Source organism: Lampetra planeri, chromosome 14, assembly GCF_965212315.1.
Source record: "Lampetra planeri chromosome 14, kcLamPlan1.2.h2, whole genome shotgun sequence".
In the NCBI taxonomy this organism is placed as follows: domain Eukaryota; kingdom Metazoa; phylum Chordata; class Hyperoartia; order Petromyzontiformes; family Petromyzontidae; genus Lampetra; species Lampetra planeri.
This window is the reverse complement of record NC_136120.1, coordinates 1,816,229-1,839,309: the sequence shown is the minus strand read 5'-3', so window position 1 is coordinate 1,839,309 and position 23,081 is coordinate 1,816,229. Positions and strand designations below refer to the sequence as shown.

General features: G+C 45.6%; 1 protein-coding gene across 8 annotated transcripts in view; it reads right to left on the bottom strand.

The window, feature by feature from the left end:
- LOC144722284 (uncharacterized) overlaps nucleotides 1-23,081 on the bottom strand; it is a 111,735-nt gene that overhangs the window by 74,217 nt on the left and 14,437 nt on the right. For 3 of the 8 annotated variants that reach the window (XM_078600391.1, XM_078600393.1, XM_078600392.1), the window contains exons 1-7: nucleotides 18,905-21,824; nucleotides 13,507-13,661; nucleotides 7,963-8,078; nucleotides 7,247-7,347; nucleotides 6,438-6,557; nucleotides 4,858-4,953; nucleotides 1,443-1,561 (exon numbers count right to left, since the gene is read on the bottom strand). In XM_078600391.1, the coding sequence (XP_078456517.1) occupies nucleotides 1,443-1,561; nucleotides 4,858-4,953; nucleotides 6,438-6,557; nucleotides 7,247-7,347; nucleotides 7,963-8,078; nucleotides 13,507-13,661; nucleotides 18,905-20,320 (2,123 nt within the window). In that variant the 5' untranslated portion in view covers nucleotides 20,321-21,824. Of the gene's footprint in view, nucleotides 1-1,442; nucleotides 1,562-4,857; nucleotides 4,954-6,437; nucleotides 6,558-7,246; nucleotides 7,348-7,962; nucleotides 8,079-13,506; nucleotides 13,662-18,904; nucleotides 22,341-23,081 lie in introns of those variants that run through there. The other 5 variants (XR_013586026.1, XM_078600398.1, XR_013586025.1 and 2 more) reach the window with 4 other exon arrangements.

The window sequence follows — 23,081 nt, the reverse complement described above, 5'->3', positions numbered from 1 at the left end:
ATAACCTGCAGCACCAACAATCTCAATGTTTTCCTCTCGCCACTGCCGTTCAAAGTTCAAAGTTCATTTATTAGGTATAGCCCTGTGAGCCATTCGGCTCTTGAATCGGGTTCAACCACAACAATGCGGTCCACCTGTTGACAGGTCTGAGGTGCCTATCGAAATCTGAAACAAGTTCAAGTGGTTTTAATGTTCTAATCAGCGTGGGGAGTGTTGCTCATCTCCTGCTTACAGCTCTGGGGCAATGGCGGGAATTCCCCTTTCCTGTAGCAGGAGAAACTATACATGGTACAAACATTGCTGACTACTCACAACGTAGTTACAGCTTGTTCCTGAAGAACACCGCGTTGTAGAAAAATCGCGTTGTAATAAATAATATATAATATAGGGTAAAGCACAGTCTGCGATAACACGTGAGATGCATACGGAGACTCAACAGATACTAACGCGCGGGGGTAGCATATATAAAGCATCCAGCAGCATCCCGCCATGAGTGACACTATGCCGAGGCAGCCGTAAAACCGCGTATTCCTACACGCGCGACTCAGCTCTATTCACTCAATCGGGTTATATCCAATTCGCGTTATGAAAACACACGTTATAGGAGAAAAGACTGTACTCGTTTTATCAATCCTGGAGGAGTGAAGGACTGTGTTGTTCCCGAACCAGAATATAAACTTGCTACTGCGCCACCCAGTTGTATCACAGATAACTGGCCCTATCTGATTCCACCTACATAAAAAAATTCTACAATGAAGGTAAAATATCTACCAAGCCTAAAATGTGAAGAGGAAGACAGTAACATAGCAACAACAAAAACATTCAAACCTAGTTTCTATGAGACACATGCCTCAAATTGACATCTCAACAGCGCATTTCGAGATTTTGTTGTTAAATTTAGTTGGCTGCAAATTCGCGAAGCATTTCTGTAAAAGTTCGACTCAGATTTTTGGCAAAAAAAACCTTGCCCAACTCACGCGATAACCCACGTAACTGAAAACCAAGGAAATTCACTTTTTTTGGGCAACTCAAGCTCTGTTCTACTAAAGTTCTTCGAGAAATGAGTCCAATCAAACCAGCTCAAATTGGTCTCAAGTGTTCTATGGAAATCTGTCATTAAAAAAGTTTCACGGAGTTTCAAACACTTTCGTGTCCAGGAGGTTGCTGTTCAAGATGCTTGTCCAATTTCTGTTCTTAGTACTTTATGACATGGGCAGAAAATGAGCCCTCAGAGAAAACCCTTACAAACAAGGGAACATCACTCCAACTATGGACAGCCAGACCCAGTAACGTGCTTGCTTGTACTGCCTCCTATAGTCAACATGTTCACCCTGCAGCTGTTTCCGGCGTGTTCATGTAAGCATATATGTTGAACTTCTTTCGCACCGTACGTAGCCATCCGTGCTAATCGGGGGTGTGATCCACGTTTTGCCAGGACTCACCTTTGAACCTCGGTGACGATGGCGTCTTCGTAGTTGGCGGACGCGTTGAGCAGGCCACTCCAGGCTTCATGGAGTTCGTCGGGCCGGCAGGCCTCATGCCCGTCATTGCTGAGCTGCGGCTGCAAAGTGGCCGGCAGATGTCCAGTAGTCCACGTTTCCACACAAAACCAAACACAACGTGGGTATTGAGAAACACTGTGCGGCGTGCTTATACCTTATCATATAGAAAATATGGCTTAAAAAGGTAAAGGCGCGGCCCCTGAAATTGCTTGCGCATGTCACTGCTGGCGGAAGGGCATCTGATAGGAGGAGCCACTCTTGAGAGTATTTTGCCTACTCTTTCACGTTAGCCACAGATCTTAAAAGAGGTGGAAGTACTTGATTCCACTTTACCCCACCACACACAACTTGCCAATGAACTAACTGTGGCTATCCCATTTGTACAGCTGGGTGGGCAGAGGTGGGGAGAGTTAAGAAGATTGCCCATTGTTTAAACTGCCGTGTCGAGAGACCAAACCGACAACTGATATAAAGGTACAACAGATTACTGCAACCTTTTTTAAGTCGATGTAATGTCTGATGCAAACAGATTTTGTGGGGTAAAAAATGGGCATGGAACAATGCATACATTTATTAATTAAAATAGATTATTGTGCTCATGATGCTACATGCATCGACTCTACTGTGTGAGAATCAAATGTTTATGTTTTATCAAATGACATTTTAGTGTCACATTCAGTAAGGCTAATTGGGTGAACAAACCTTTAAAAAACAACAAAGAACCCATGAGGAACAATCTAAACGAGTGACATGTGTTTAACTAGGTGAGAACTCAACAGACCAGCAACGCCTCGTTTGCAAGAATGACCTGGGACATTCGTCTGCCAGTAGCGGGGCGATGATTTATACGAAAAATACAAATTGAGTAATTTGCGGGTAACGATCAAATGTGGCATGTTTGAACCCTGACACTGGCAGACTATGGCCTCCTCTTGCTAATGACGTCAGGGGATCGTTTACGTCCATTGTGCAGTACAGTAGAACCTCGGAGATCGAACGCACCAGAACTCAAACAAATCGGTGTTCGAACGATATTTACGAAAAAAAATTGCCCCGGAAACCGAACGAAATTCGGAGGTCGAACGGGCAATCGCGACTTGAAAGACGCCTATGGCCATCGTGCATGACGCTTGCCCAGACAAAGGTTTTACCACCTCCTCCTCCTCACCACCTTCATCTCAAGCCATCAACTCTCCTTACTACAGGTAAAGTGAAGTTCAATGTTAATTTATTTCATTTATTCCATTTATTTATTGTTTTTCTTGTTTTTTTGTATGATTTTATGCATATAATTACTATAAACTTCGTGTAAAAGTGCTTTATAATGAGATATTTATTGTGTCTGGAACCAATTAATGTCATTTACATTAATTCTTATGGGGAAAATTAATTCGGTGTTCGAACAAATCGGTGTTCGAATGGCCTTCTGGAACGAATTAAGTTCGATCTCCGGGATACCACTGTATATTGCTATGGTTATTATCTTGCACCTCCGATTGGCATGGTTAGCTAAGTACGGCGCGAAAGAAGTTCAACATACACGCAGATTACACGTGTTGTGATAATCACGGCGGGCGCTGGGTTCAAACCGTTAACTTCTGCAAAACTTGGCGAACGCGCTACTGCTAGGCCATGTCACTGCCCCAAGCGTGTGATGTAAACATGTGACATAAACACGTGATATTAACACGTGATAAACTGTCACTGTAAAAAAAGCCCAATAAACAAGGGGTTTCATTGCATTGTATGCGGAGAGAAGGGCTTTCTGTCTTCATGAATGCTGTATGGGGGTGGTTGATGCCTCTCTGATGTGTGGGGTGGTGGTGGACACTCCTCTGGTGAGTGGGGTGGTGGTGGACACTCCTCTGGTGAGTGGGGTGGTGGTGGACACCGCTCTGGTGAGTGGGGGTGGTGGTGGACACCGCTCTGGTGAGTGGGGTGGGGTGGACACCGCTCTGGTGAGTGGGGGTGGTGGTGGACACCGCTCTGGTGAGTGGGCGTGGTGGTGGACACTCCTCTGGTGAGTGGGGTGGTGGTGGACACCGCTCTGGTGAGTGGGAGTGGTGGTGGACTCCGCTCTGGTGAGTGGTGGTGGTGGACACCGCTCTGGTGAGTGGGCGTGGTGGTGGACACTCCTCTGGTGAGTGGGGGTGGTGGTGGACACCTCTCTGGTGAGTGGTGGTGGTGGACACCGCTCTGGTGAGTGATGGTGGTGGTGGTGAACACTCCTCTGGTGAGTGGGGGTGGTGGTGGACACCGCTCTGGTGAGTGGTGGTGGTGGACACCGCTCTGGTGAGTGGGCGTGGTGGTGGACACTCCTCTGGTGAGTGGGGGTGGTGGTGGACACCGCTCTGGTGAGTGATGGTGGTGGTGGTGAACACTCCTCTGGTGAGTGGGGGTGGTGGTGGACACCTCTCTGGTGAGTGGTGGTGGTGAACACTCCTCTGGTGAGTGGGGGTGGTGGTGGACACCGCTCTGGTGAGTGGGGTGGTGGTGGACACCGCTCTGGTGAGTGGGGGTGGTGGTGGACACCTCTCTGGTGAGTGGTGGTGGTGGACACCTCTCTGGTGAGTGGTGGTGGTGGACACTCCTCTGGTGAGTGGGGGTGGTGGTGGACACTCCTCTGGTCTGTGGGGGTGGTGGTGGACCCCCCTCTGGTGAGTGGGGTGGTGGTGGTGGACACCGCTCTGGTCTGTGGGGGTGGTGGTGGTGGACACCGCTCTGGTGAGTGGGGTGGTGGTGGTGGACACCCCTCTGGTGAGTGGTGGTGGTGGACACCGCTCTGGTGAGTGGGGGTGGTGGTGGACACCGCTCTGGTGAGTGGGGTGGTGGTGGACACCGCTCTGGTGAGTGGGGTGGTGGTGAACACCGCTCTGGTGAGTGGGGGTGGTGGTGGACACCGCTCTGGTGAGTGGGGTGGTGGTGGACACCGCTCTGGTGAGTGGGGGTGGTGGTGGACACCGCTCTGGTGAGTGGGGTGGTGGTGGACACCGCTCTGGTGAGTGGGGTGGTGGTGGACACTCCTCTGGTGAGTGGGGGTGGTGGTGGACACCGCTCTGGTGAGTGGGGGTGGTGGTGGACACCTCTCTGGTGAGTGGGGTAGTGGTGGACACCCCTCTGGTCTAGGGGGGGTGGTGGATCTGCCTTAATCTGCTCTTAATATTTTTTTTAGAGGATCAAATGTGAAGTGTGTCGGTAGTGGGAGTTTACTGCCCAAGGGAAAAATATATATATGTTTCCACGTTGGTGTTCTAAAAGTAATTCGTGTGATGTAATTATCTGGGGAAGGTAGCCACACAGGCAGGCAAATATTATTTCATGCATCTGGTGTCAAGCGCAAGTGAACACAATGTACCTCCATTGACTTGTACACCTCCTCCAGCTGCAGCAGTTCGGCTTTCTTCTTTGGAAACTCTGAGTTTTTCATGAGAGCGTGTTCCTTCTGCATCACCTGTGGGCACAACGGGTGGAAATGTATCTCACAAATTACGGACAAAGGATCCCAATGTGATTATCCTGCCATCGGCTTTGTAACAATGCAGAGGGCATCCTTTCAATTCAGCAATGTGAGGTTTGCACCTTAAAATGTTGGTCCAATGAACATCTGGCAGTTCACCAGCGTTGCTTCAAGCAAGCATGCTTGTGAGACAATGAATATCCAAACGGGTCCAGGGTTTGCTTGTGTTGAACCAATGCCGCTGAAATTATGAATTCACTCCCAGAAGCCCACGTGGCCGATAGTGAGCAAGTGTAAAATATCCTTAATTTTTTACATGGAGGGCTAAATATGGGAAGGATGTGTATTGGCTGCTGAATTATTTTGTCACTTGTATTCTCCACAGTTAATTCTTATTCTGTGTTATGTATTATATCGTTTTGTGTTGAACAAAGACCCGTGTCTAACAGATAGGCAGTTCATCAGCATTGGTTGACGCAAGCCTCACTCTGCTGATGAAACAGTCAATGTCAAAACCGGTTCAGAGTTTTGCTCACATTGAACCAATTCTGCTGAGATTATGGGATGTTTAAAAACGTTTACATTTGTTTTAACGTGGAGAAACAGAGATGTGAATGAGGTGTATTGTCTCCTTATTTATATGTTCCTTATATTCTCCACAACGACTATGACGATTATTTTGATGTTGTAATATTTTTCTTGGTGCAATCCCGGTGCAGTGGATGAATCTCTATGCCGCTCAACAATGCGAGTGGCACTGCCACTTCAAGTGAGTGAAGTTACGGAGATCAGCGGGGGTCCTGACGGGAGTTTGAATATCCAAGCTCAGGATATTCACACGGCTGCCACCACTCCCTCCATGCACAGTGCAAGGGGGACCGCCAGGAAGTCGCACCAGAGCGGCACAGCAGGGTATCGGAGGCTGACTGGAAGACTTGCGCACTGTTTGTCAATGTTACTATGATAGTCCAGATTTTTTCAAAGTTTAAAGACAAAGAGAAAGATCCCCCCCCACTCCCCCTTCCCCGTATAGACTGTTGGGGCGAGTGTTGTTAGCGAGCACCTATGAAGGCCACCACGGCACACAATGGGGTGGGTGGCCAGCACCACGCCCGGCCACCTTTGTTTCTCAAGTAGAAATATTTACACATCACACCAGATACTCATCTGAGGCCCAGGACCAGTTCAGATAATTGTCACTGGTGTTGGCCATGAGCGGGAATCGAACTTGGGTCACTAGGTTTGTAGCGCAGTGCGCTAACCGCTACACACCCCCCCTGTCTAAACTACCTCCCCCCAAATATACACCCACAATGACACATTCAGAACCTGAATACTCTTCCCCTTTGGAGGCTCGACACAATTGCACAGGAAAGAAAAAAAGATAACCTCAACTACCCGCGCAACTATTATTTTGACAGAAATAGTCCAGCATCGTCCAATTCAAACATATGCAGCCGGGCGTCTGCGTCGCTCACCATCAGCTTGTCGATGCTGTACGGGAAGGTTCTGCTTTGCAGGGTGATGGTACGCTCCTCAATCCAGACTCGCAGGGAGGCAGCCAGTCTCCAGAACTCGTCTGCATCCTCATTCGCATCCTCGTCACAGCCCCAACAATCGACAATCAACGGCGGGAACCTTTGGTCGCATCCTTAATAATTAATTCCCTGTTTGTGATAAGGCTGCTGCTACTATCTGCTGCTGGAAACACTGCTTCCTTGCTCAGATACCCGTAACCTCTATGGGAGCTGCCACGGTGGCGAGATGATAACTGCCTCGCGTGGGTCCGATCCCGACCCTGACGCCTGTATATTTGGAGTGTGCATGTTTTCCCCGTGGTCGCAAGGATTTTTCCTCCGGGTCCTCCAGTTTTTCCTTCCACATTTAGAATCAACATCACGCATTTAGAGTATTTGGCTGCTATACATTTACCATGCGATAAGCCATTTCGTTGAGGTATCAATTGTGGCCAGATAACTTCTGATAAAGAGCTATAAAGCTCAGTGGGCCTTACATGGTAATAAAAACGTATTTTTAGTTTAGTTTTTTAAACTACTCTCTGTGTGAAATAAAGACACCAGATTCGAGTCACAGTTAAACTGCAATATTCAGAGAGCCAATGACGTAACGCAGTACGAATGACGCCATCCGGATTTGAACTCACAACCTTACGACTGCGAGCCGTACACGATACGTGTGCGAAATTCAAATGATCCCTTAAAACCCATTCACGAAATAAATCGAACCCTCGTGGTGGGAGGAGTGAAAAATATCCGTGCACAGGTACCAGGGCGACACGGCTCTGCCCGCCTTGCTTGTGGAGGGCATTGTGCAGCGCGGAGACGTATGTGATGATGGATTTCTCATCAGGGGCGTCCACGTCCACATCTGCACACAGACAAAACGGGGCATACGGTTGTATTGCGCATGTGTTGCCATTGAAAGGAAGGTACAAAACAGAGCATATATATATGTTAAATATTATATGGATATATTTATTCTCCAGATGTTGTGTCCCACACTGTCCTACACATGCACGAAGATTGTGTTTTAAGAAGATGGACTTTGAAGTTGCAGTCAAGCATTTCATTATTGCACAATAGTGACATCACTGCTACATCAATAGAATTTAAGACTATGTGAGTGATGCCACGTATGTTAAAACGGGGCAGTAATAATTGCCACTCACACAAAACAAAAATATGTAAAAACACATGTTCAGTGTGACATCAGTTTAACATGTGAGACGTTACTACCGTATTACACAAGACAATACCAACGCAGTGAGGCCACGAACGTGCAATGCCAAACACAGTGATGCCATTCAAGACGGGGCTTGGCCACGTTTTTTTTATTCCTGTCAACGTTTGTTTTCCAATTATGTGCAAGCCCAGACCAGGCTGTGCCACCCCGACACCGCTCAATCAGACGAGAGCCGCTCGTCCTGCGGCTTCAGAGGCATTCTCGTCGGCGTACGGCCACCGACCACGTCGCCGCACAAACCTTCCGGGTCGAGCAGCCGCGGCACGCCGAGCTCCGACTCCGCGAGCGAGAGGGCCTCCTCCAGGTTTTGCCGCGCGCCCCGGCGCCGGACCTCCTCCAGGTCCACGAGACCCGGCCTGCGCGGACAATCGCGACGTTTAAGCCGGTGACACGATACGGGAGGGGGGGTGGGGAGTCCAAATGAATACAACGCGATCTCCTATAACGCGTGTTTTCATAGTGCGAATTGGATGTAATGCGATTGAGTGATCATAACTACAAATGGCATATCAACACCGTGCCATGGAATGAGGAGTCGATATGGAAGTCTCACACAGAGATGCATGACCCCCACTAGAGAATGGTGCACTGCAGCGGATATCGCGGAACTTGTTAAGGTATCCCTTCACATGAGGGGCCGCACACTCTCCCACACACCCGGCTACACAAAGAATGCTTTTGCCACGTGACGAACTGATACACTGGTTGGAATTTAGTAACAATGAAGTAAAATTTCGATTTAAAGCTTTCGTGACTGCAGGGATTCATTTTCTTGGTTCTTTCGGTAAAGTCACGTAGAAGGGAAATAACATAATAAAAATAAAACAATTAAATACAATTCTCACGACGTGTCGGAAAGACAGCGTCATTCAGATGCTGTCTTTCCAACAGCCCTGTTCTTCACCTGAGGATGGCTGCTTGCGTTGTGGCCGAAACGTCGTGAGAATTGTATGTTATTATGTTTATTTCTATTATTTTATTATTTCCCTTCTACGTGACTTTACCGAAAGAACCAAAAAAATGAAGTAAAAACCTACATTTTAGGTGATGATGTTTTGTTCTCCACTCATCACCGACTGGGCCGACACCATCAACTCACCACAGCTATGAGGATGAAATCCGGACTGAGGCCCACAATCTCAGTGGTTGCCGGCTCAGTGATCTGCATCCTGAGTCCTCAAGACACTTCAAATCTTGTACAACTACCTATAGTTCCTACAGCAACGTGTGTGTGTGTGGTTCAAATTAGTTTGCCAGCAAAAGGGTCACGGTGAGGTAAAGTCTGGGTATCCACCCCACCTTTTCACAACCATTTAATGTGGTATTTCCATCTATACTCAGAGACCTCAGAGGCTTATTGCGGTCTCACTGTCAACAGACGCGTGTACTATTTCAGTAGGTGGGGCGTGACTTATTGTCATTAGCAAATTTTACAACCGTGAGACGTACATGAAATATGCGAGTTATGTACACACAATGAATGGAAGAGGCCCAAGGTGGTTTAAATATAGCATGCACGGTCATTCTATCGTAGGAAAACAGACTGAAACGTACGTGAGCACATTCCGTATATGTCTGTATCGCGTTAATTAGAACAAAATGAGGTAAATTCACAGGCGAAAAAAATATTTAAAAAACCAGCGAAAACAGAAGGCGCATGCCATAAACAAGTGATAAAAATTGTCAAAGGATAATTAAAGGAAAGCGCTGCGAACGGTGAAGGTATGTGTTTAGAAGACTGCATTCTAACAACGATTTGGCTTGGCAACTTTGCTTTGGGCAGAACCACCGTATAAGTTTAATCGCTGCGCTGACATCGTTATTTTGGAGCACATAAATGGATTTTTTTTTTCTCCCTCCGGGAAGACACACCTCGCTTACTTAAATGTGAAGGTCGTTGGGCACGCGGCATTCAATCGCTCATAAAAAAAACAATGTGTACTTCAACGCGGTCCTATGAACTAAAAAAAGATATGTATGAGACAGAACTGGGACGGGTAAACCGCCGGCAACCCCATTTTAATTGGCAAGGGGTGTGATCATACATGTCACGGATCACATCTCTGCAATTGACTTCACTTTGCAATGCCCGATGCCACCACTCACTCACTGGCTGCTGTCAACACTCAAGGGATAAATGCACACGGCATCTTCACAGATCTCGGTTAAAGTACGTGCGTTTTATGTGCGTCTGTCCGTATATGTCCTCCGATATATTACCTCTGTAAACATCAAGCCCTCCGATGTGTCGTCGGGTTGTATATATCGCTACCAAGTGCTTGGAGCTTTTTCACTTGCTCAGCACGTGGAGAGAAAATGTCGAATATGCATGTCTGCTGAACTTCTTTCGCGTATGTAGCCAACCTTGCTAATCGGAGGTGCGGAATATGCCGCCGAACACGCGGTACAGCCTAAAAATACGTGGCACAGCACAATCGCAAACACCTGCACATATGTAGAATCGTTAACTTACTTTCCTGTTTATTTCTTCATCTATCTACATTTACCGCTGTCAAGCGACGTGAACAAAAGCTCAGGATCCACATTTAAAAGCTATTAAACTAAATAATGAAATGTTCTTAGGCTAAATGACGTGTGAGGAACCGAGATGGCATGGAAGTAGATATTCTCTGCTGTAAAAGCCTGTCCCCTAAACTATTGGGTGGTCCAAAAGTCAGGACACATAGGGTGATTTGATGTATTTGAACACTGGCATTTAAACATTTTAATGTTTCAATCTTTAAGTTGATATTTTATCTATAAGTATCATCATTATCTATTTTTATTCTTCTTGTGGGGTCACCTCCAATCCGTCGTTTGCTAAACTTGACCAAGAACCCTGAATTAATTCAAATTAAAAACAATTAATGAATGCTCAAAGATTACACCTGTAATTAAAAAAAAGTCCTAAATCCATATGAAAAGAGAATTCGTGCATGGATTCATGTTAATGAAAGTAAACATTTGTTGAAATAAATCAAATAACCCTTTGTGATTTGTTGAAATAAATGTCATGACTTTTGGCCCACCCTGTAAAATTCACAATCTGCTGCATTGCAATGTATGTTTGTTGAATTTCTTTCGCACCGTATGTAGCCAACCATGCTAATCGGAGGGGCTTCTGCTGACAGCATGAGTATACAGGGAGACCCATGTATAGATACCCCACTAACATAATTAGAATACATTACAGAGAAAACTACATTTGAATTCAAAGGCTCTAAATGTCTCCCTGCCAAACAATATACACGCATTCAATGTTTTAACAGTCTCCGGATACACCTTGTCCAACAAAGCCAACGCTGTAATACTATTCAAAGACCCGTTTAAAAGAAAGCAAGAGCGCATTTCGAAATCAGTGAGGTATCTGTAGATGAATCACCCTGTGCATATGGTTTCAATGCAGTGCTTGTTATGATGGTCTTGGGCATTCCCGAGGTCGACTCAACTTAAAATGAGTACCTGGTGCGGTGTGTAAACATCGCCACTATGGACACAAAGGTGGCCAGGTGTGGTGCTGGCCACCCACCCCGTCGTGTGCTGTGCCGGCCTTCGTAGGTGCTGGCTAACAGCACTTTCCCCAAAAGTCGTTGAAGGCTATACGGGGGATCTTCGTCTTCGTTATGATGGCAGCAGACATGTATGACACAGCTGCGGGGTTTTTCAACGCTTTTATTTAACTTCACTTGTGTTTGTCGTGGTCAAATCTTGTCATCAAAAGTTAGTCTACTTCCTGTTGTACAATCAATTCCAAATTTTGCACGCGTACTCAGATCCGGTGACAATTTATGCCTGTATGAAAATCGGCATCAATTCGTCAATTAAATTGCCTCCTTTCAAGCAATTACAATTTTTGTATGGACGGCTTATTAATTATTTATTTTTGTGTAGCTCAAAAATGCCGCGGTCCATAAACTGTGGAATCGGCTTACACAAAACGCAGGCGCCGCGTGTCTCAGGCGCCATTGACGTACTTCTCGAAGACCGTGAGTTAAACGAAGTTGTTAATAAAACCGTTGTTTTAAAAATAACTTTATTTAAGGAGTTTATTGTTATTTTTTGGACGTTTGTGTGTCCCAGCACTGCCCCCACTGAGGTAAATTAGTACAACACCTCAAAATGCACCCAAGGATTTGGGAGTACGGCAATTTTTTCTTCTCATGCCGTTGTTAATGTGGGGAGGGTGTGGGGAGCCACTACTGGCAGATAATATTATTTGTGTCTCTCCACACAAAAAATACCTCCTCTGACCTACACCGTCACCGGGGAATAAATGTGAATGGGACGAATATACCGCCACTTCCAGGCGGACATGGGGTCAATTATAATCACAATTTTAAAAAGAACACTGCTTGCTGAGATGGCAAATACAATTGGATTGCAATTTGTTTTGAATAACATCATCGCAATGAAATGGATTCCAGGTTTTCTTCCTCGTAACTCATTTATCTGTGAGGTCACGCAGGCTGGAAGATGAATTTATCACCCACTACAACAACTTAAGTGAGGTAGAAACACAATCAGAAGACATTCTCACGTGAATCCTCTCATCTGCAACAAAACACAGGGATGTATTTACGATCGATTAAGGGCCACATATAATAAATGGGTGCAGGCCTGCAATTACTTACTTATGCCACTGCTGGTGCAAACACCTCCCAATAGAAGGAGCTTGAGTGAGCAACTATGCATGTGTTTGGCCTACTCTTCTACACTTGCCATGGAAGTTGGGGGCACCATGGTGGCGATATGTTAGCTACCTCGCCTGGTATACAGGAGGTCGTGGGTTCAATCCTGACCCTGATGCCTGTATATTTGAAGTTTGCATGTTCAGTGGCGGAGCCAGGATTTTCAGATAGGGGGGCAACCCCTCTAGCAATGAAACATGATAGAGGAGTTGTTAGTAAGTATGGACTCGTCCCTTGCTTTTTATTCGACGCGTGTGCGGCGATGGCCCAGCCATCGATCGAGGGTCGAATTCGAACCGCATGTGATCGGCATCGCGCTCGCTGAAGGTGAATGCCTTCAGGGAAGTCATGAACTGAATACGCAACTGCGTACAATTCTGTAAGTCACTTATAACTGCCTTGCCATTACTTATTGCCTATCATCTCATAGAGGCCCTGGCACGTAATAATATGCTACACAACTGCAGTGGGGGTCGCAAAATGCCGATTTATTACTAATAAACCCCAATAATCCGATCGAAATTAGGGATTTCAATCGGATCATTGGGGGGGGCACATGCCACCCCACCTCCCACCCCCCCCACTGGCTTTGCAAGTGTGCATTTTCTCCCCGTGGTCGCGTGGATTTTTCTCCGGGTCCTCCAGTTTTCCCTAAACGTTTATAAACATGCGTTTCGAGACTTTGGCTGCTATGAATTTCCATAAACCACTTCATGGGGCTACTGGGCTCTCCAGTGTGCGACTGTGGTCATCCAGAACAGACCATACGAAGTATAACGATGCAATGCCCACAAAGACGAAGGAGACATCACAGCGAGACACTCCGCTGCTCCTGACGCGGTTGTCTGACTTGACCACCTTAAATGTGAAATTGTGGTTGCTGCTCTGCAGCTACATCAGCCATACGAAAGAAGACAATTGGCCTTTCATCTTTGGCTAAGCCGCTGCTGAAAAAAATCTAAGCAGTATAGCTCAGTGGGCCTTACCTGCTAAAATAAAAAAAATAGTTTAGAAGTTGCCGATAATGCCAGTGGTGGATAAAGAGTGGGTTTCACCAACACCGGGATGTTTTGAAGAGTCCCGCGAGGGGTCACACCTGTGCGCGTGGACGATGGCGCAGAGCAGCCGCCCGTCCCTCCAGCTGCTCGAGAAGTTGTGGCACGACAGCCCGGGGACATCCTTTGCGACCAGCCGCGCCCAAGCCAGTAGCCGCTCCCTGCCTGGCGTGCCACCCACCTGCCCCGCCGACACCTGCCCTCGAGACAAACAGGGAGGCCACTCGTCCTCATTAGATTCAGAATATGCATTTATACTGCAGGAGGAATCTGTAGAGGCACGGTGTCAGAATGTAACAATAGCGAACAAATACAAAGACACGATAGGAGTACAAAGTATAGGAAGGGTAAACGATTCACTTAAAAATCTACAAATAAGACTAATCTTATCTTACCAGGCAAAGCCCACTGAGGTATTAACCTATTTTTCAGAAGCGACCGGGCCACAAATGATAGCTCAACGAAGTGGCTCATGATCGCGTGCAGATTTAAAGAGCACGACCCATCGCCGTGCTCTTTTAATCGTGCCGCAATGTGACCTGTCGTCTCGAAAGCCCAGATCCGATGTCAGCAAACACGAGGTGCAGTCGATGGCAAATGAGACGATCAATTGCCGTGTGTTTTCGTTGCATTAAAAAAAAGGGGCCCTGCCATTTAATTTCACCGCAAGTAAATGACCTCAACTCATTCCATGCCTTGACTGCCACTCCGTCATGATTCTTGCTCATCGACCATCAATTCCTTCTAGCGACGAGGTCCTGCCCAAGCCCACACTTTTTCCTCGTAGTTTGAACGATGTCTCTAAACCTTGCGTATGCATTAAGCTGAAGAAATAACTCGGCTTATTCAAATTAAAATATGAAATGGCAGAATTATATATCTTTAACGGCTGCTAGTGGCATCGTGTCTACTCGGATCTGTGCATTTTTTGCAGTGACTGTCTATGATTGGATAGCATCCATCACGTGTAGTTGATTTCAAATTAAAATCCCATTCACTGCATCCGAAATGCAATTATTTGTTGAAATATAAAGGACATATTTGCATGTGCGTATCTATTTCACGAGTAGGATATGGCTCTTAAGGAAGAATGTATGTATATTCATCTGTCTTGTCAATTTTACAAACGCGTTTTAATTGAATAAGCAGCACTTACTCGAATGATAGAGTGAATTGAAATCACAAAAAATGACCACATTGTTAAGTCATCAGGTCAAAGTCTAACGTACGGTTTTAGTACACGCAATTAACTCAAACATATCTAAATAAATCTGAAACAAACATACATTTATTTTAATTCGTTTAGAAATAAAATTTGTATAAATTTTATAATCTGTTAATTTAAGTATAAATGTGTTTATTAACGTATATTAATAATTATCAAGATTATTCTACAATTAACTTGAATAAAAAGGAATGTGTTTACATTGTGCTGGCATGCCATTGAGTCATCATCGGTGTTATATTTAGAATTTATAAAAGTAATTTGCAAACGTGGAAGAGCCATTCTTTAGCTTGAATGAGTTAAAATACAACGTCTTACTCATGTTGAGGTACAACTGTGTAAATGAGGTGTGTTGTCTGCTTATTTAATTACTTATCTTCTCCGCAACAGTCCTAACGATAATTTTATATAACGTATTACGTGTATAGTGTTGCGTCAAACTAGGACCCATATCAAACAGAGAGGGTTTTTGGCTATAGACATCTGGCAGTTCACCAGCATTGCTTCAAGCAAGTCTGACTGCGAATGAGACAATGCACTTCAAAACCGGTCCAGAGTTTTGCATGTGTTGAATCATTGTATAGATCAAGCCTGGCTCTGCTGATGAGACGCTGGATGTTAAATCCGGTCCAGAGTTTTGCTTGAGTGAAACCAATGCTGCTGAAATGTTGCACTCCCAGAAGGTCGAGAGGCCGATGGGATGTGTAAAATAAAAGACGTTAATGTTTTATGTGATGGGAGAGATATGTTACATTGGAATACTGTCCGCTTTTTTTTGCAGTAAAACAAATATTTAACCATTTGCATTTAACTACAAGGAAAACGAATGATACATGTTACTGTTTCCTAAATGCCTTTAAATTGGCAATTTATTACACGTTAAAACCTGACTTAAAGCTTTCGTGACTGCAGGAATTCCTATTCTTTGGGTCTTTCGGTAAAGTATTTCGGTAAAATCATGTAGATAGGTTAAAATTATTCAATCAATGTTTATTTCATTTTCATCAGTTATTACACATTCTCTTTTTTGTATTCTCAACACACCCTTACAAGTTAAACAAGTTTAAGGTAGGTGCATATACCAGTGACCTTTATTGCTGTGGTAATTTAAAAGTGCATTCGGCTTGTGAATACAATGGGGCCGCAGTGGTGTGTATTTAAATAAAGGCTCAGTGGTAAGACAGGTTTCAGACCTGGCCAACAATCCAATCGACTGTGGTCTCAGCAAAGTTTGCATTTTCCTGCACTGTGTTGGTTCATCTGAACGGTGGTTATAAACATATCAGCTTTCAACGTGAGCAACATTTAACTTTCAAACCGATATTTGTATTGGCAGCGAATTGATTAAAATGCAAATTATAAAACGATATGTCAAACGGCACAGTGTTCTCTGTTAAAGATCACTCGATCTGTCCCCATACCACCCCTTATGTAAATGGTGACATTTAACATATGACTGGCTAAACTGTGCTGACCTGCTCCTTTGCCAGCATCTTCACTCACTGCTCACCACCCCCTTGAAGCTCAATCCATGGCCTCCCTTCACCCCAGACATCTCTCCCCGTGACCTGTCAATGTTTGTCATTTCAGACAAGTGTACAACTGAACAGGCGGGGAGGGGGGGGCGTATGTTGTGAGCTCAGGAGCAGTGAACCCCATCGAAGTCTACGCAATGGGCCTCATCATCAGCCATGGCTGATCCACTGCTGCACGAAGGCTTTCCCAAACCGTCACCATATTTCACACAGGATTGCCATGCCACAGCCCATCACAGTTCCTGCACACGAGATGCCAATATTTAAATGTATGGAGTTATCTTCTTTACTGTGTCTTATATGTACAAGTTTCACTCAGCTTTATGCAGGTTCGGTTTGTGCGATTTCGCGTAAATGTGACTAACCTATTTAAAGCCAAAATTCGCAATATGCGGTTTGAATTCACTCATATGCGGCGATGCTGTCGGACGTGGGACTGTGTGGACTGTATGTTTCGCTTTGTGCGCCCTTTTCTGGAATGCAGCTACCGCATACAACGAGAGAAACCTGTATGTACGTCGAACTTTTAGACAACCATGCTAATCAGAGGTGCAGGAGAGGGACAACAAAACTCTGCACAAGTAACAGTCCTTAATAAATGAGTTTGCAATGTAGATGTAAAAGCACAGAGTTCCAGTCGGCTTCTAATGTCAGAAGATTGAGTATTCTTCAAATAATGCTCCCAATTCTGTATCCGATTCACCGGCAGGGTCTGTGTGTGTAACGTAGCAATGTTGCAATCCAGAAAGGCTGTGTGTGGTTCTTGCCCAGTGGATTCCTATCATCCCCTGCTCCTTCACCTACCCAGCCAATGCCATGGCTGGTGGATCCAGAGCTGCTTGAGACTGGGGGCTTTGGTTTTAAGTGCGTAGTCGGTCATGGGCATTGTTTAACCATACTTCACCAGGCTGGTCAATGTGGGGTGGTGAAGGGAACACATTTTGTCTCACTGAGGACTGTGGTGCGACTGATGTGAGTTATCCTCCACGGTACAGCATCTCAGGTTTTTCAAGGTTCTTCATTTGTGTCGCCACGTGAAGGCAATGCCCCAATTAAAAAAGTAGGGAGGCTTTAATGACGTATGCAAATTACGGTATAAGGTCACCTACCCGACTTCCCGTGGGACTGAGATACAGGTGGGCATGTGAAAAATGGGAAATGTGAACATCGAGAGAGATTGGCAGCAGCACGTGCACACACACAGGCTACCGGACAAAACACAGCTCACACTGCCTGAGCACGGGGACAACATCATCACCATCATCATTATTATTATCACTATTCGCCGTGCAATAGAACTGAAGCGTACACGAGGTTAAGATTGCGTTCCTGTCTGTGAGGTCGTTTGTTTAATAATATTAGTTACACCATCATGCGCAAATAGTTCACTGGGTGTGGACGTTTAATTGATCTGGGCAGATGTGGTGACGTCAGATATGTGACATTGTACTGTACGTATAATTCATAGAAAATACGATCAAATGGCCTTATCTCTCGACAAAGAAATGGTCAAATTGTACCCTCTGCGTTGGTGCATGACTGTTGGTGACGTTCGAGTACACTCACACTCATCTTTCGTTTTTTACTCAATTTGCATGCTACTGTAAACTAAACTAAACAATTTTTTTATTTTACCAGGTAAGGCCCCCTGAGCTATGTAACTCTTTTTCAGAAGCGACCTTTGCCACAAATGACAGCTCAATGAAGTGGCTAATCACGTGGATATTTATAGCAGCTAAATACTATAAACGCATGTTTCTAAATGTGGAGAACCTGGACAAAAATCCACGCGACCACGGTGAGAACATGTAAACTCCAAATTCACAGGCGTCAGCGTCGGTATCGAACCCACGACCCTCCTGCATACTTCACATCTCGCCACAGGGTAGACGGCTTGTACCCAGTAAACATGGCAACGTTGAGCCAACATTCGGTCAACCTTGGCATGTGGTTTGCAATGTACGGTGCGACAGAAGTTGTACACATATACATACGTGGTTGGAAATATTGGCCCATCATTGGACCCAGCGTTCCATGTTTACGTTTTACTGGGCGGTACATGGCTTAATTAAAAGTTGAATGCACTCCCAGCAAAAAGCCAAATGAACCTCTAATTACAGATTAGGCTGCCTTTGTCATTATTGTCACTTTCCAACGGTAGCTTATCCCAGCGGGTTTTTGAAGAAAAACGTGAGCAGAGTCTGTTAACCTGGGAAATTCCAGAGTCCAAGACCATTTAGCGCGGTTGACTGAGTACGGTGCAACAGAAGTTCAACATATATCTACCTCGCTTAGGACAACACTGCAAGGAAAACGTTATTTTTAAATGTTCTCCAACGCCGTACGATGCGATTCATTTACATTAAATATTAACATGCCGAGCGTCGTTCACCGTTCTTCTTCAATACGACAACTGTACGAAGTGGAAAACAGGTTCCAGAAAAGGCATTTTTGTGGGCAACTATTTTTAGTAACTAAGCTAAGCATCGTGACTAAGAAATGGGTGTTGGTGCATTCTTTTCAATATGTTGAGTCATCGAAGCAATTCCTCCAGCTTAATATACACTGCATTTAGCACAGCTGGCAAAAACAATGTTCGAAGCATATTTGCACACACCCACAAAAACCACACTAAATAAACAGACAGTACCGCAGTTAAGAATACGCAATAATAAGTACCATTTCATGCGATGAATCTCTGGCTTCAAGAGCAGGGGTAGCACTCTCCATTTCGACTTCAAAAGGAACGGCGTTGTCTTGAGCGGCTAAATCTTCCTTCAACCATCCATCAGCATTCCCAGTTGCATGTCCCTCATTCGGCGTGGCCGCTCGCTTTACAGGCGCATTTGATTCACCCAACGATTCTCCGTCTTGGACTTTCATTGAACCTAATGGAGCCTTGCTTTGCATGGCAAGGCCGAGGCCGCTGAGGTTTGCAGACACATCTTCTTTACCATTAGACCTCTCTTGCTTGCCTTTCAGCGGAGTGACTAACGTGTCACCCTCTGTCGTGGAGATGGCAGGATAAATATTAACCGGTTGCTCGAGGTCGAAAAATCGGCGTTTTGCAGGGCTCATCTGACTCAGTTTTCCCACACTCTGCCCAAAATTACCAGAGTCTGGGTCACTCAACGTAGATACGCTACTCCCATTGAAGTCTGCATTTGACGAGCCGTATCTTTCTGCCCCAATTGGAACCATTCCACCCCTACTTGTGACCCCAGCGGCGCGATGCTTGTCGCTTAACGGCGACTCATTTCCATCTTCTCCTAAAATCTGCCGCCTCTGCCCTGGATTGGGTCCAGAGGTCGGTGAAGTTGGCGAAGTTTGGAATGCAGATGCCAGGTCGACCTTTCCACGCCTGTCCTTCCGGTCAACAACCGAGTGCAAGCTGATTGCATGAATCTGACCGGCAATGTGGTCCCCGCTCTTGGCTCTTGGCACCTGTTCCAAGCGTGACATACTTGCCGACTTGCCGACGTCAGCGTCACTGGCGATCTCCTGAAGCACTATCTCCGTGGTGATCATGGTCTTCTTGGACGTGGAACCCCGTTTGAGGCCCGAGCCTCCGGTAGAAACCAGGCTGCCGTCATCCTTGGACAATTCTCCACACTGCGATTGATCCATCTCGGACACCGAATCCTGCATAGAAGACTTTGAGACTTTGCTTTTTGTGCGTTCAATTATGGTCACCTTCACTCCCTCGACCTCAGTCTCCTTGATGACCTCTTTCACTTCTTCCTCCTCCTCCTCTTCACCCTGGTTAGCTTCATCTTGAGCATCCAAAGCCTCTTCCAGCGAACTAATGTTGCTGTGTTTCGATAGCCGCGCCTTGACTCTCCCGTCATCTTGCGCAGACAGTAAATCAAACTCGTTTAGGACAGCAGTGCTGAGTGAAACTTCATCCACTGGTATTACCGTTTCCTTTGCTAGAGCCTCTGGATCTGATACACATAAGCGCTTCTTCAGTGTGTACTTATTTTTCTTCTTGCCCTTGTACGTCTTGTTGACGACCTCCGAGGTGGCTTCAAGCGGAGCCTTTGTTGGATCGAATTCCAGCTCCTGGTTGTCGACACAGCCTAACGAGTTTCCCATCGCAGTCAGCGGGGGGGAGGGGGTGGTAAAAACTTTTTCTCGTTGAAATCGACGCAAATATATATTTTTTTAAAACACAGCTTTCTAAACGACAAAGAATACCTATCGGAGCTAATTATACCTTCAGAGATGCTCGCGTGTATATAAAACACACACAAACGACTTTCAGATACGATCAGGTACCGCGAACACCTGTCCGAGCCGTTCGCTCCCCGACGCGAAACAGACGCGTTTGCAAATCTCTGAGCCGACACTAAGCCGATCTGAGGTGCACACTGCCGATTGGCGGGGCTCGCCCAGCGTACACCGAGGAAGACTCCCGCCCCGTTTCTGCCGCTGGGCATGAGGTCTGAATGGTTGACATGCCACGGGGCTGCAGCCACGGCTCGGGGAAGAGCAACAACCATTCATTCTCATGTTTTAATTTTTTGCTCGTTTTCCTTTCATTTGATTGGCTTATCGTGTTGATGCGTGCGTGTGTGACCGCATTACGTAAAGCCCCCTCCCAATTCATTGTCACAGATAAGAGTGTATTTGGAGTCAAGTAACACATTTTGGCCAAGTGTTGCAGCCCTTGCTGATCAATTTCTTGCATAATTCCTCGTGCTTACGAGTATAATAAGACAAATGAGCTGAGTTAACGAGGTTTTACATACTCAAACAATGTAAGCATTGCCCCATACTATGCTCTACTGATTGCATTCATGCAGCATGAGAAGCTGGATTAACACAGTGCACCGTGTGCACGTATCACGCCCTTGTTCGTCTTGGAGTTGTTTTTTATTAATATGCATACGGGTCATTTGAGGTTGAGAAAAAATAACCACTGACTAAGAGTTTTCTGTAGGGCAAGGCTGGTTCAGAGATCCTTGAAAATCATCTCCGAACGAACACGTTCCACCTTTACCCGTGACCACACCTGACTTTCGGCTATTGCTAAAACACGGACCAGAGCGCTTGGTTCCTCTCGTATTAGGGTTCAGTCACAGACGGCCGGCGATGATGTGTCCCCGCTGAAAATAAAATTGCAAAGAATCAACACGGAGTAAAGCGGCCTAATCGCACTGTTCGGTGATGCCGGATAAGGCACTGCCAAGCCACGGCTAACACAATTTTACTGTCATTGCACTGAGATGTTAGGGAAGAGTTCTCGTATTCACGCACCTCCGATTAGCACAATGGCTACATACGATATGAAAGATGTTCGACATACGTACAGGTGTCCCTCGATGTGTGCAACAGAGGCATTCTAAAAAACGGGCAAGCAGAGTTCAACACACGCAACGCTGCCTTGCTAGATTCCCAGAACGCAAGGCCTTGCTGGTGCTTGAAATATAATGAGTTTAAACATTGATAGGATGATGGGGCTATCATCCACGGCTTATTTTAGACGATAATTAATTCCTTACTCTTGCTCAGTATAAAATATGCTACTGTAGAAACATTAGTATAAGTTATATATTTACCGTTTTGCATTATTGTTGAACCTGGTTGTAAACAGAACAGAAACATATTCCAAGTTGACAATAAATAAAGAGAGATCTGTTAGATACAGATTGCAGTCTGGTATAAGGCTACTTTCTTTATTTCTTGTATAAATTGTTTGTGTGAACATTGATTACATTCCTTTTGCACACGTGCAATTATCCACGTGACCCCTGCAGCCGCTAGAGGTGCTACAATTCTCCACCATGTTAAAAGACGCAGGGTACTTTATTATTAAATTCGAATGGCTTCCCCAAATTGTGAGTGAGATTAATTAATGCCACTCAACTGCCGATTGTTGAAGATCATGTTGGAAGTGCTTTGGTGATAATGATACATTTAAATTATGACAATACATTTATAATAATCTATGCCTTGAGTTCCCTGGCTGGTTGCTGGCTGGGCTCCTCGCGACCCCAATGTCACTGTTAATGGCTGTGGGACATTGCCACAGAAGCTAGCTGGGTAACTGGCTAAAACGGTATTTTCCGTGAAACAAATAAACACTGAGTTGAATTGAAATTGGGAGAAAAGAAGCTCAACAAATTAATCGTTGATATTATCTAGTCCTGGAGTCTGTCACAGATGAAAAAATTGTTGCATAATACAATCAAAAAACCCATCAATAAATAAATCACCCTGTCAACATTTCTGGCATTCCCAGGATGCATTAGTCACACTCCCATTTTTATTTTTTTATTCCTGGTGTCTTCGGGCGCATCAGCATTATCATCTTTAAATTAGCTCAACGGGTTTCATCATATTCACTCATTACAATCACAGCCTCCCCTATAGTTACGATATCAAGTGTTCTCGTTTTAATGGCTGTTTTTAGACAGACTTCGTATCGTAGGTCATGCGAGACGGCAGCAGCTTGGGGAGGCCTTCATCCAGCAGTAGATTCACCATGGCTGATGATGATATTTACAAAGACACACAAAGATCCCCCGTATAGCCTGAACAGACTGTTGGGGCAAGTGCTGTTAGCGAGCACCTATGAAGGCCGGCACGGCACACGAGGGGGTGGGTGGTCAGCACCACGCCCGGCCGCCTTTGTCTCCCTAGTGGCGATGTTTACACACCTCACCAGGTACTCATTTGAGGTTGAGTCGACCTAGGGGAGGCCCAGGACCGGTTCAGATAATCGTCAATGGTGTTGGGTCGCCAGGTTCGTAGCGCAGAACGCTAACCGCGACACTACCGCTCCCCACAGATGATTTACACACACACAAATTTCGGTGTGAAACTAAATTCAACTGTCCGTGTTTCACGCATT